At 37.9% G+C, this 13961-nt stretch overlaps 2 protein-coding genes across 10 annotated transcripts in view; one reads left to right on the top strand and one right to left on the bottom strand.

The window, feature by feature from the left end:
* The window catches only part of LOC144033067 (C5a anaphylatoxin chemotactic receptor 1-like), a 463289-nt gene that overhangs the window by 397884 nt on the left and 51444 nt on the right, over positions 1 to 13961 (top strand). The gene's annotated exons all lie outside the window — the stretch shown is intronic.
* Positions 5587 to 13961, bottom strand: part of kirrel3b (kirre like nephrin family adhesion molecule 3b) — a 181643-nt gene continuing 173268 nt past the window's right edge. For all 9 annotated transcript variants that reach the window (XM_077540829.1, XM_077540830.1, XM_077540834.1 and 6 more), the window contains one exon: positions 5587 to 11221. In XM_077540829.1, coding sequence (XP_077396955.1) covers positions 10760 to 11221 — 462 coding nt within the window. In that variant the 3' untranslated portion in view covers positions 5587 to 10759. The remainder of the gene's footprint in view (positions 11222 to 13961) is intronic.

The raw sequence follows: 13961 nt of genomic DNA, 5'->3' as shown, positions 1-13961 counted from the left end.
CCTCTCCTCTGTTTGTATTTAGCCGTGAGATTTTGCTAATATATGGTGTGCCTGGGATTTGGGGGACTATATGTCTATTCATTATTATCCATCCATCCATCCATTTTCTTGACCGCTTATTCCTCACAAGGGTCGCGGGGGGTGCTGGCGCCTATCTCAGCTGGCTCTGGGCAGTAGGCAGGGGACACCCTGGACTGGTTGCCAGCCAATCGCAGGGCTTCATTATTATTATTATTATTATTATTATTATTATTATTATTATTATTATTATTATTACTATTATTATTATTATTACTACTACTACTTTAGATAGCTATTATCCCCAACTCTCGGTTGTTTTTGCTCAAGCAATGACAAATTGTCAAATTGTGTATGCGTGTGTGTGTGTGTGTGTGTGTGTGTTTTAAATACACTTAAGAAACAACCTCCAGTGCTTTTGTCACACTATTTGTCAGATTTTTCTGAACCTTTTATTTTCTAATTGGAATTTATCCTCTGGAGCATATTGCGCTTCTGTTTGTTATGAAATGTGCATCGACTATGCAATATGCAAATGCTTCTGGGTTAGAAGTTTGTTATCTCAACATTAATATCACTAAAACAGCTGCAGCCTTTATGTCATGACATCAGGGAAGATGTTTTTGTTTATTAAAGGCAATGTTTCTAAAACTTGCACTGCTTGCCATCCACAATAGTTTTAATCAAGATTTAAAAGGCATACACTGGATGAACGGAACTTTCTCTGTATCCTCTATAGCCTTGTATTATAAATATGATGACATTTCCTTCAACACTAGCAAAGATGTACAGTATTTTGTAGCAAATAGAGTGGAAAACTATAGGCTTGTGCTGCAAATGTCAAATATGCAAGCTGATCCATTTATTCCATTTGTGTTAAATGTGCTCCACCAAATGAAATGTAATTGAGTAGCTTCTTGCATTAAAAAGATCCAGTGCAAACCAAACTTCAATAAGGAGAAATGATTGCTCTCGGCACTCTCAACGGCTTCGCCTGTTTTCTCGTGGCACCCTTCGACAATTTATATACTTCAAGCTATCTGCATTTGCAAAATGTCAGCGTGCCAACAATTAAATTACAGCAGCTCCCTGCAAAGAAGATGGCATCTATCACATCATTACTGGCACAAGATTAAGTGGTTGACATTTCTCCTTTCTAAATTAGAACAAACAGAACCAGTATAGACAATTTTCTGTCACCAAGTCGCATCAAACCTCAAGTGCATGACACGCTTGCATGCATATTTTTTTTATCATGGCGTTGCAATTTTGCATAAACTCTAGTGCCATTAATGTGAAAATTTATAACATTAGCTGCTTTTCCACCAACAGGCCCAGGAACTTTGAGTTCTGGGTAAAGGGAGTTCTTGGTTGTAAAAGTTCAGCAGGGAATTTATTTTAATCCAACAAATGTTTATTTAGCGGCTTCATTTATTCAAAAATAATTCTTGTGCAAAATGTTCAGAGACCATTAACGTATACTGATTCTAGATCAGTTTTAACATACACTTAACATTCATAGTTTGTGCTTCAATGCCACAATTAATTAGTTGGTAGCTATTGTAAACATGTCTTGTAAACCACCCAAAAGCATTTGGATGTAACAGAACATAAGAACAGCTTTTAATTAATCATCCAGAAGACAAAACTCGATTTCACGATTTAGCAAATTTTCAACGGTTCGATTTTTTACAATGACGATGTATCGAATTAATTTGATTTAATGCCCAGCCCTAATATATATATACATATATATATATATATATATATATATATATATATATATATATATATATATATATATATATATATATATATATATATATATATATATATATATATATATATATATATTAAATTGTATTAATCATATACACACAATTAAATTAGGGTATCCATAATTGATTTTTTTTTTTTTTTAAATCTTTTTCGGTAGAGATAATTTAATTGAGAAAAATTCTCATTTCCAAGACCAAACAAGCGTATGTCCTCTAACTTTGTAATTTGTCACAGTTTGACCGCTCAAATTTTGTGGTACTTTGAAGACTTCTACAAAAATTACTTGAAATTTTAAACTGTATGAACTTTAGGAAGTTCAGATATGGAGGTCCGACCATATATTCCTTCCTTGGGATGATTCTCAACTTTGGATTTTTTAGCAGATGCTGCTTTCATGGGCTTTATATTGAAACAGATGTCTTTAGTAAACAAGTGACCGGGAAGGAGGAGTTTCAAAGGCAATTGCATCAAGCAAGCAGCATTGGAGGTTTGTCTCATCGTGTCACTCAGCATCTTTTTAAACCATATGTCTCTGTCGTGTGGAGCCTCTGTGCAAGTTAGACTGACAATCAATCTGTCAAACTCCTTTAAAGCACCAAGGGAATTGAGTTGCAAGGACATCATCACCGTAGTGAAGATGGTGTTGCATTGGTGAAAGAGTGTGTCACCCCCACCCCTTATCAACAGTTTATCAGTATAATGCGACAGAAAAAAAATATTTAAAAATACATCTTGTTCTATTAGTAAAACAAAAAAGCAAATTGGTAGGTAACTAATTAATTATAAAGCATATAGCATGTGTATATGTATATACAGTACACACAAGTGCGTAAGTTTCAATGTATTACCATATTAGTCTTTATTGTACACCATTCTCTACTGTTGCAACCTGTGTGTTAATTGATTGCAGTAGTGTGGTGGCCCGAAAGAGCAAAGTGGATATGTAAAAATTAAAAGCGATGACTCTCATTTTAACCACAGGTGAATCATGTAAGCGGTCAGTTGAATTTAGTGCACTTCAAATTGCATTGTGTTGCCATTGCAACTACTTCATGCCATGCAGCTAAAATGCAACAATGGAAACATGTTGCAGTTTAGAGGAAATTCTTAACTTCAGGGGAGTAAAATATTGTTGCACGAGGAGCTAGATTTTTTTTCTCTTCTTCAGGTGGCTAGGTCAAGCAAAGTGCATCAATACTAATGAATTATTAACCGTGGGAGAAACAGATGCAAAATAAAGTATTAGCGTCAGAAGAGACAAGCATCTCAAGTTTGCAGTGTTATTGCGTGATATGCAAAAGTGGTGCCAGGAATCCATGATTAGATATGTGTGTGTGTGTGTGTGTGGGGGGGGGGGGGTTGGGGGGGGGGGGGGGGGGGGTAGGCGTGTATTAGGGGTGTTAAAATTCTATTCGGCAATATATCGTGATATTACAGCACGCAGTTCTCAAATCGATTCAATAGGTGGCCAAATCGATTTTTAAACATCCATTTTTGATCAAAAAATATTAAACAAAACGTCTTACTTATGGTTACAGTTCACACCTTAAGCATGGAAAAATGTTATATTCATGGAACATCAAGTCTTAATATTTTATTTCTTTTTTTTTTTTTTTTTTTTCTTTTTTTAGAGCACGCGTCCGGCATGACTGCAATGTGCAATCTATTCAATCTGGTTCTATATCTCCCTTCGTTCTCTTTTTTTTTTATTTTTTTTTTTATTTTTTTTTTTTTATTTTTTTTTTTTATTTCAATGCTGTTCAAATATGAAACTGTTAAATACAGTGGCTCACAGTTATAAGGCTGAAGTTTCAGATAAATAATACATTTCCATACAAAACTTACAGTGTACATGTTTACTGATTAGTATTTTCGAAATTTGAGTTAAAAAAAAAATCGCAACAATTGACGTATAAATTCGTATCGGGATTAATCGGTATCGAATCGGATCGTGACCTACGAATCGTGATACGAATTGAATCGTGTATCAGCTATTTTTTCTTTTTCATAATTTTAATATAAAAAAAATATATTTTCAGTATTTTTCATAAATAGTTAACATTTGTGAATCCCTATAGGCTAATGACTTCTCCAAGAGCAGAATCAGAAGTCAGTCAACCTAGTCCAATTAATTTGAGATGATTCAAGAGTTCCGTTAAAGCTGCCCTGACCTATAAAAAAAATTTTCATTTGGATCTTGCTTTTCTTATGAAGCCTTGCATGATGTGAACCATACTTTGCATGAAGCTGCAAAGGTTACAAAAGTCTCCTTAAAGTCTGAATGTTCATCAGCCCAAAGTAAGCCATTCTACCATGAGGGGTAAAAGTTCGCACCAGTTGCAGCTCTCGCTAGACAAGAGTGGAGGGTTCGCCATCGACCGACGCTAGACGAGAGTGGAGGGTTCGCCATCGACCGACGAGGATTTGACCTGAAGAGAATCACTTCCCCAGAGCCTTGCACTGAACTGTGCTGTTTAAATTGCATATATTTTAGCTGGGTGTACTATTTCATGTCACATGCTTACTTCCATCCATCCATCCATTTTCTTGACCGCTTATTCCTCACAAGGGTTGCGGGAGGTGCTGGCACCTATCACAGCTGGCTCTGGGCAGTAGGCGGGGGACACCCTGGACTGGATGCCAGCCAATCACAGGGCACACAGAGACGAACAACCATCCATACGCACAAGCACATCTAGGGACAATTCGGAGCGTCCAATTAACCTGCCACGCATGTCTTTGGAATGTGGGAGGAGACCGGAGTACCCGGAGAAGACCCACACGGGCACAGGGAGAACATGCAAACCCAGGAAGGCCGGAGCCTGGACTCGAACTGGAGTCTTCAGAAGTGGGAGGCGGACGTGCTAACCAATTTTTCACCGTGCCGCCCTGTAATATTTATGTAACATTTTAAATTTTAATTGCACCAATAACCACCTTTAGGTGTGTTTACAACTGTAGGAGCACAGCAGGACTATGGAAAAAATTGTATTCAAAAACATCACATTTGATCTCTGATCTGTTGGTGTTTTACTTCTTCTCATGTTAAATATTATTCTAAATAAACATTATAATTATAAGTCCTGCATGATGGCAGTATTGTTGGTATATGTAAAAAAATAAATAAATAAATAAATAAATAAATAAATAAATAAATAAATAAATGAACAAATAAATAAATAATAATAATAACATTAAAAAAGACCTAGTTAAATAATTTCAAAACTTTTTCCACCATGAATTTAACCTATAAAACCTGTATGTCTCAATTGCATGTGCTGTTAGATGTGACTTCAAAAATTCCAGGAAAATACTTTATTTGTTGTTAATTGGAGACTCTTTAAATGGTGGCAGGTGTGTGCTGCTGACCTGTCATTATCTAATATAAATCATACATACTGTATATTGCAAATGTTGTATTCATTTACATCATATATAAGACACATATTGTAAAAATCACATTTCTAATTTATGGCGAAAAATGAAATTTGTGCCCGTTTGATTCAAAAGCTTTAATGCAAGTACTGTACATAAGACTCACTGCTTGGTTTAGCTTGTTCATGTAAATATTATATATTTGTAAGCATTTTCATAATGCTTCCCGCCTGGAGTGTTACTGTTAGCCTTCTATGACCCAAATTAATTAGTGTGTCTGGGGGAAAATAAATCCAAAATGTGGACAGAATAAATATATATTCAAATACTGGCCATCATGTTTATGGAGATAGTGATTTTCACTGAGAAATTGTGGACAAAAACAAAGTCAAACATTGTCTTTATTCTCCAAATATACAGAGCAAAAGCATCATAGATTCACAGACCAGTACAGTTAAAATACAACCATTTCCCCCCTCTCTTTAATTCCATACATACAGGTAGGCCCAGTGACTAAAAACAGCCCCAAATAATTTCCATGTTGACTTTTCATTCTTATCATCCCCTTAGCTGACTCTTCCCAACCAAGCTCACGTAGTGTTTGCAAATGAAGATGCGTTCAGTACAAGAAATGTTCTCATTTGAATTACAAATCTGTTGCAGTTGTTCTGTGACCAAGTGTATATTGTATGCTGCATACCGAACCACGGTCATCCCTGCTGGGCCTGTCGAAAACCTTTCAACAACGTGGGCTCCATTCATTTTCTTTCTTGTACACACAACATACTGATTATTGTTGTTTATTTATTTTACAAAATAAAAATGAACTGAGAGCGAAACAGATTCAAAAAGCAATTACACACTGAAAAATTTGTTCTTATGATGAGCTCCATTATGAATGTCCCTTTATCCACTTTCCTCAAGACCTAGAAACACATTGGAGCCTGTAAACAAGTAACCGGCGGCCTTGTCTCTCTCTACAAGGCTCCACATCCAGTTGTGTGTAGTATAGCACAGGTCGAGCTCATCTTTGGCATCTGTAAAAAATAAATCACTTTGCTATTGTTTCTGCTATCAGGGTAGGACAGCACCCCCTTGTAATGGTTGTGGGTCTTTGTGTTTATTCATCTGTTATGCCCTCACATCTGCGCTGCATGATGTCACAAACACAAAGCAGCAGCGTCTACAGGTGAACAGGGCGCATGGGCTTTTTGACTCTTTCAGTGTTACATTCAAGGCCACTGTATCTATGGCCATGGGACGGTGGAATTGGGACAGACGGCTGGCCTATCAAATATTTATCCATTTTCTGTGCACGCAGCCTGTTCTCTCAAACAGGAAAAGGAATTGTTTTGGTGGGGTCATTGCAGGAGCTTCACTGACAAAGAAAACTAGATGTTTTTGACAATATGTGTTGTTTTACATCTGTGGGAGTATTCTGACAACATGAAGGCATACTGCAACCATGCAGTAACATTAAGATTGCCATGACGCAGCACTGCATCTCCATTCAGACTGAGCAATGCGATGCAAGGCCTTCTGGGATAGAATGCCTCTGAAGGTTAGCCGGGCAAGACTTGCACATTTTAAACCAGTTTTTGCTCTCCCTGTGAAAAAGAAGTAAAGAAATAAAACCCAGACAGGATGAAGTATTTCCAAAAGCTTGCTTTCAGCCATTGTGGAGAAGTATTCATTTGTTCAATATTTATTTTGAATGACAATGTCATGGTTATTTATTTGTGTCAGCTTGATCAGCTGTTATTTGTGTTTTCTGTTGGTGTTTAAAAGTAGTCACTGATTGGTGAAGGATTGTAAGCATTAGCAAAACATTGCAAATGCCCGTTTTTCATTTGTGTTTGTTAAATGTTGCAAATAGTCGCAAGGATGTTTGCAAACAGTTACATTGGTCGTAAATAGTTTTTCTTATCGCAAATAAATTTTAAACATGCTCAGTGTGATGCCACCCTTATAAGAAGAAATGAAACAGATACATATGGTAAAATAAAAATAACAGCTGTGACTAGAAAGAAAGAAAGAAAGAAAGAAAGAAAGAAAGAAAGAAAGAAAGAAAGAAAGAAAGAAAGAAAGAAAGAAAGAAAGAAAGAAAGAAAGAAAGAAAGAAAGAAACAGAAAACAAGTGGAAATGTTACCAAAGCAAGGTCGTAATGTTCCAATTTGCTGGTACTTGTCATCTATTACATTGTATTTTTGTAAGTAAATAAAGTCATACAATAATTTCAAGAACAATAAAAATATTGAGCTGTCATATATTAATCAGCCATTATTGTTAAAAACACCTCTTATCCATGGTTGAACAAACTCAACAAATAAACTTCTCTGAACTTGTGGAGTTGCAAAATTGTTCAACCTTTGGGAAATTTGACTTCAGATGTTCAAATGTACATTTTCTGTCATGCAACATGACAACTTAATTCACTTAATGTTACAACTATTTTTATCACATCATTCATTTTTTTTTCTTTTGTGTGGCACAAATACTTAAGTACTACGTATGTAGCTCTTCAGTCATTACTGGTGGGGGAAAAAAAATACCTGCACATAGCAGGGAGAATGCTATTAAATAGAGAAACAGTTGAGAACATAGCCTCATTAATTTGATCTTCCAATTTATGCTTTACTATATGGCAAGATATGCTGATTTACTGTGGAATGGGTTCTATCATTCTCAGAAAAGATGGTCAACCTGTGGGGGGAAAAAAAACAAAAAAAAACAGTGGTAGGCATCTCTCCGATGAGCTCAAATTATAATAATAAGCTTTTACTTCATCTCACTTCAAAGCAGTCCCAGCAAAGCTCTCACATTCTCATTTCTATCACCAGCCTCTCGTGTGTTTTGCTACACGTCTTCCCTGTATAGAGCATGAAGGGGACGAGGGAGTGGTCACTAAAGGTCATCTTTCATGTAAATTTGTGAGAGTAAAACCCAGACCAGAAGGAATCCATGTAAGTGAAATGATTATCTGTACAGTATCATGAGTTGATGATTGAGTTTGATGAGTGATAAACCTTGATGTAATTCAGTGTAAAGACTGAGAAAGAAAGAAAAAGAGGAGGGGCTGGTGGGTTGGACCTATATACAGAGAAAGGCAGTATTTCATAAATTTATGTACAGTCTGCTCAGCGCCAAACTGGATTAATTTATCAGTGTTGAAATTGAGCTTTTTGCTGGAAACTGTGGGGACCAAGCCATTTCTAAATTTACATTCCACACCACATAAGGACAGTGTGAAGAGCGTTCACATACCAGTTTTAAACTGCTGTCGATGACAATTTCATTTTGATGGAAATGCTGGACTGGTGGTTCATTGGGATACTTGGAAGAAACCTTTATCAAGATTAAGCTCAATTGTCGCTTACAAAAGTGCACAAGCCGTTTACCCTTGAGATCTGCACTTTAATAATGTTTACAAAACCCAATGCATGGCCAAATATGTGGCACTTTGATTAAATCACATTGGAATGAAGTTTGATGTTTATACAAAATCAAGATCTCATGTCCAAAATTATCATTAGTGACAGCAATAATCACACCACTTGTTTTTAATCTGTGTTTTCTCTGGTATTACTGCAGTACCCCCAAAACTCCACTTCAGTATTATACAACAGAAAGCGTGACAACAACACATGACAGGTTCACTTTGGAACCTTGCTTTATGATTGCTTTTGTAGATGCAATTTATGTTTAGTCTCTGTCTCTACTCTCCACTAAATTAATTCAACTCTAGCATATACGGTGCATAAACAAATAAAAACAGAAGCACTCAAGCATAAGGTAGACCTCTGCCAAGGCTTTAGTACTTGTCATCTACAAAATCAGTGGCTTAACTGAAAACAATTGCAGTATGGGAATGTTGCTCCCGTGAATCCAGAAGAAAGTCAAGATTGATTTATCTTTTGTTTGTTACAGTGTTGAGGGTGAAATTATCAGATAAGCATGTTTAATTTGCCAAATCGGAATAAGACCTGGTTTGACAGCTTTTGATACAAAAACAAGATTTGCTTTTGCATATGTATATTGTGCATACTAGTTTGAGTACCTACACTGTGAGACCGAGCACAATAATATGACTTGAAATGCATTGTGATTTACTCACATATTTTGCTCTTTTTCAAATTGAAAGGGAGAACATTTTTAATACGTATTACCTTCTTGCAATTTTTTAAATCATTTTCAATATATTTTTAGGGCGACTACTAGGGATAGGCAGGTATTGAAAACAGTAATAGGTATTAGGCCAATAACTGGCCTTATTTCAAGATATAGGTACTCACACGGCTGTGATACATTTTTTGTAAACAAAGTGGTATCAGAAACTTGGTATAATTCAAGAGTTGAGTACTCGTACTGGGCTCAGTTTTGGAAAAAAAGAAAAAAAAGAAGTGGTATAGAAAATCCTCAATGATTACAATTCAATGAAATAAAAACAAAAATCAAAGTCAAAATCATAGCCAGATAGTGGTTAGTGGAGATTAAAAAAAAAAATAATCAAAACAAAAGACTTTTAAATGACTTTTAAATGTGACTTCTCTGATAGGCAGTAACATAGCATCCAGATCCTGTTCCGTCAGTAACACTTACTACGCACAGCAATAGAACCACAAAAATAAGAATTGCCATGACAATATGTTTACATTTCATTCAGTGTGTATGGCTGATGACTTCTGGTGCAACACAAGTTAATTTACAGGCTGCATTTGGTTCCGACCCTAACCCCACAGAGGATGCTGATATAGAATAAGCCTGTCTTGCTTAGTCAACTAAGTTCACACAGGCCTCAAGGCAAAGTCGATATACGTTTTTGGGACAATGTGAAACACTGTTGTCTTTATAAGATTCAGAAAATAATTTACAGTCATTATACAATATGTACACTGATGTTCTTTAATCAGAGCGGCAATGTAAAACTCAAGACTTGGGATTGAAAATGTGGTCTCAGCCCTTCTTTATCATCTTCTGCCTCTGTGGCCCAAATACAGCTCTTCCTCTTCCTCTGTGGGCATGTGGAGAAAGACGAGTTTGACTCCGCCTTTCCCGGAGATAAGTTGCAACAAGCCCAGCTCAGAACCAACGGAGGTAGGGGGGTCGTGACGGGTGTATTGCAACACCTAAAAACCTCGTGCACATTCAGTCATTGTGCTTGAAAATACAGTTCATGAATGAGCAATGGGAAAGTAGCTGACAAATGTACGCTTTCTCTCCAACACTGATAAGAATGACACTTTTTTTTTAGAATGACAATCTTTAAAAACATATTTTCAAAGGGAGCAGATTATCAAACCAAACCTCAGAATAATTCCATGTGGTATAGCAGTTCAAACTCCATGTTTGGGCTGTTTCTGTGTTGGCAAACTGCTGCTGTGGCACTACTCAAGATTATGAGTTTTTTTTTGTTTGTTTTTTTAAATGATGTGTGATTAAGCAACAGGGCAGTATAAGGCTTCTTGACCCACATTTGAAGTCTTAACGTGATCAAGCCAGCCGTCTCCTGCACCTCCAGAGAACACACAGTTTCACACGAAGGCTGGCTCACACCCTGTTTAAACACCATCCCTCACGTCCGGGCTGTCAGACGTGGGTCTGCATGCGCTTCTGGAGGGGCCGGGTTAGGTCTGAGTTCTGCGATGAAGACTGGGAATAGTGGGATGATGAAGAAGCTGATGCCTTGCTGTCTTTGTCGAACTGCACGTAGCCGTCCGGCTTACTGTAGCTGCTGACGCTGCTGTCGCACTGCGTGTCGATAAACGAACTGGAATCGCTCAATGAGCCGCGTTGGAACTCCCGCTCGCAGAGCTCAATGGAGCTGCTGCCCATGCCCAACACAAAGCGTTGGCTGTAGTCATACAGACGATTGGAGCCCGCTCCCAGAGTGGAGTAAATGTTGGTGAAGGACATGCCTGTTGGTACTCGCTGCTTGCCCAGGGTGCTTGTGTTTGTTGGATTCCTCCCGTCGGTGGACTGGTTCCCTGACATGGTTGGTGTCGGGTGCTCCTTGAAGGTATTGACGCTGTAGTAGCCATTTGTGGGGTCCTATTTGGAAAGAGAATCATGATGTAAATTGTTTCTACTGTGGGGTAACAGTAAAAGCAAATTAAACAAGGAAGTTAAAATAAGAACAGAAATCCAAGTCCAGAAACTAAAAACTAGGGATGGGTGAGTTCTGTACTGTGTTGATATAAAAGCTCACCGATTTACAGTATTGTATGAAAAAAAAAAAAAAAAAAAAAAAGCTCATATTGGGGAGAAAAAGCCCAATAGCCCAATATTGTGTTTTTGTACATAACAGTAGTGACAAAGAAATAGGCTTGGTTATGACATGTCACATCATTGTCATGTGCTCTTATTGGCTCAGTGGCACAAAGTAACATGGTCTATGTAGTTCACAATGCTATATTGGCGGAAGTGGGCGGAAAGTCATATTTATTTGACAGAGAAGTTAAAAATTATTTGCTGGTTCGACTCATTTATGGGAGTGATAACCACCGCAGTGGCCAAAACATTTCTAATTAAAATTCAAATGCACTAATAAACTAATTACCAGAGGGTACTAGAACTTCACAAATGGAATACAACCTTGCCTTCTTAACAGATGCGCTACTATAATATTGTGATATGACGGCGGCGACATTCTGGTAGTTTCACTATTGTGATATTGCCGTTATCAGTATCGATATCCGGCTGGTACCAGAACTTATTTCAATGTATTCGTACTCGCCATGGCGACCAATACCAGTATTCAGTTTTACGATCAGCAACATGTGGCACACGTTGTTGCACACTGTGTGTTATATCTAAAATATGATTTCAAAATGATCTGTCATTGTTTTTTTTGTTTGTTTTTTTTACTCAGGAGTTGAGTACTAATACTGGTATCAGTCTGAAAAAGTGATATTGGACATCCCTTTCATATATATATAAGTAAAAGTAAAGTATAAGTAAAAGTATTGAACATTCCGAGTAAAAACCCTGCCAGAGTTTGCAGTTTCAGCACCTATGTCGTTTTGAGGAGAAGCACCAGTAGCTCAAGCCAAACTGTGACAGGATTTTTACTTCCTGGACCTGGATTATCCATGAGTAAAGGTACATAATTTCCATATTGTGCGTGCTTAATTGTTGTTTCCTCAAAGCTCATCAGAAGCCACGGTCAAGCTCTGTAATTACCATTCAAGAGGGCAAATAAATTAGGACACGCTGCAATGTGAATCACGGCAAATTATGACAAACTGTGTTCGGATTTAGTCAGCCCCATTCTAACCTTAAAATCATGCTTCTCGCTAATTAAGCGGGCCTTGATGATTCATAGTTTGGTATCCAATGTGTCACTGCAAAGTTCAATCACACACCAGCTTTAATTGGAGCTAAACACATTGCGGTGTTTGTACGATCATGCGGGCTCAGCACCAAAATGGCTTTTGCGCCTAGAGCGCTGCCATCGTTTGCGCGCTCGGCTGAAGGCACCGCGCTGCCACTGAGGGTCCAGTTCGGGCTCGGGTGTTCATGTGTGTTATCCTCATGGGAGTGGATGTGAATGTCAAGCATAGTGAGAGGCAAATCCCAAAAGAAGAGCGCTCATAATGGGGGAAATGAGAGAAAGCCAGCACGAGAGGATACTTGTTATGCTTGTCAGTATTGGACGCCGGACAGGGTGATTGTTTGCGTCTGGCCTTTATTTCTCATTCAGGACCTCCTTGGCCTTCACACGGTGTGGTGAATAAAAAAATAAAAAAATAAATAACCCCAGAGGGAAAAAACAGGTAAGCAGGTAAACATGGCAAAAACACACCAGGGAGTCTCTGCCAGTGCTCGTTTGACCAAAACACATGTGAGTCTGCAAAACCTGCAATGGCTCCACTGATAACCGCTGGGATGTTGCAGTGACTAAACTGACATTCCCGCTGGGATGTAGCCTTTAGGAGACAATTAAATGTTGTTCTTCTGTGCCACTTGCTCGCAGCAACAGACTGGTCACATCATCTTCGGGAATTGTTACGAGGGAATTTATCTTCAAGAATAAACGCCTACTGAATGAATCTGCCCAACTTGATTTACGGTTGCATTTAGATGAGAAGCACTTAAAGGGGAGGTAAACATTCATCCATTTTCTGTACTGCGTATCCTGTTCAGGATCACAGGGAAGCTGGAACAGATCCCAGTTGGCTTACAGCAACAGGGGCCTGGTCGACTGATTACCTGCCAATCACAGGGCTGACAACCATTCACATTCCCACCTACAGGCAATTAATTTAGAGTCTTCCATGTGGGAGGAAGCCAGAATAACCACAGAGAACCCACACTAACAGAATTATTATGTGTTAAATCAGAAGAGACGCATTCCAGGTTTGAAAGACTTTTTCACTGCACATGAGATTAGTGGGAAAAACACGTTTTCACGTTTTTAATGTTATAAATCCTTTGATCCAGCAATTTAAATTTCACTATGTGTCATTGACATTTAAAGTGAATACAAAAGTTTGAATAAAGTGAAGTGATTTTGCTTATTTGGTAAAATAAAATGTTCAAAAATTCTTTTGACAGCAGTGGATAACTGGAACGGCAAGGCATTACCGCCACAAAACCACAAATTTGACTGGGGAAAATATAACAAAGTGTAAAGCTGTAAAATGGGCCATGAAGCAGTATAACTTACTGAGGAAGCAGATAAGCCACAAAAAAAAAAAAAAACCTGCAGTCTGCCAAATCCCTTATGCAGGAGTCGTGCACTTAAGGAAAACCGAACGCCAGGTGCCTCCTTCAGCACGGACTCATTCAT

The sequence above is a fragment of the Festucalex cinctus genome, chromosome 13 (genome assembly GCF_051991245.1).
Source record: "Festucalex cinctus isolate MCC-2025b chromosome 13, RoL_Fcin_1.0, whole genome shotgun sequence".
Taxonomy (NCBI): domain Eukaryota; kingdom Metazoa; phylum Chordata; class Actinopteri; order Syngnathiformes; family Syngnathidae; genus Festucalex; species Festucalex cinctus.
The sequence above is the reverse complement of the archived record's forward strand: the minus strand, read 5'-3'. Positions and strand labels throughout refer to the sequence as shown.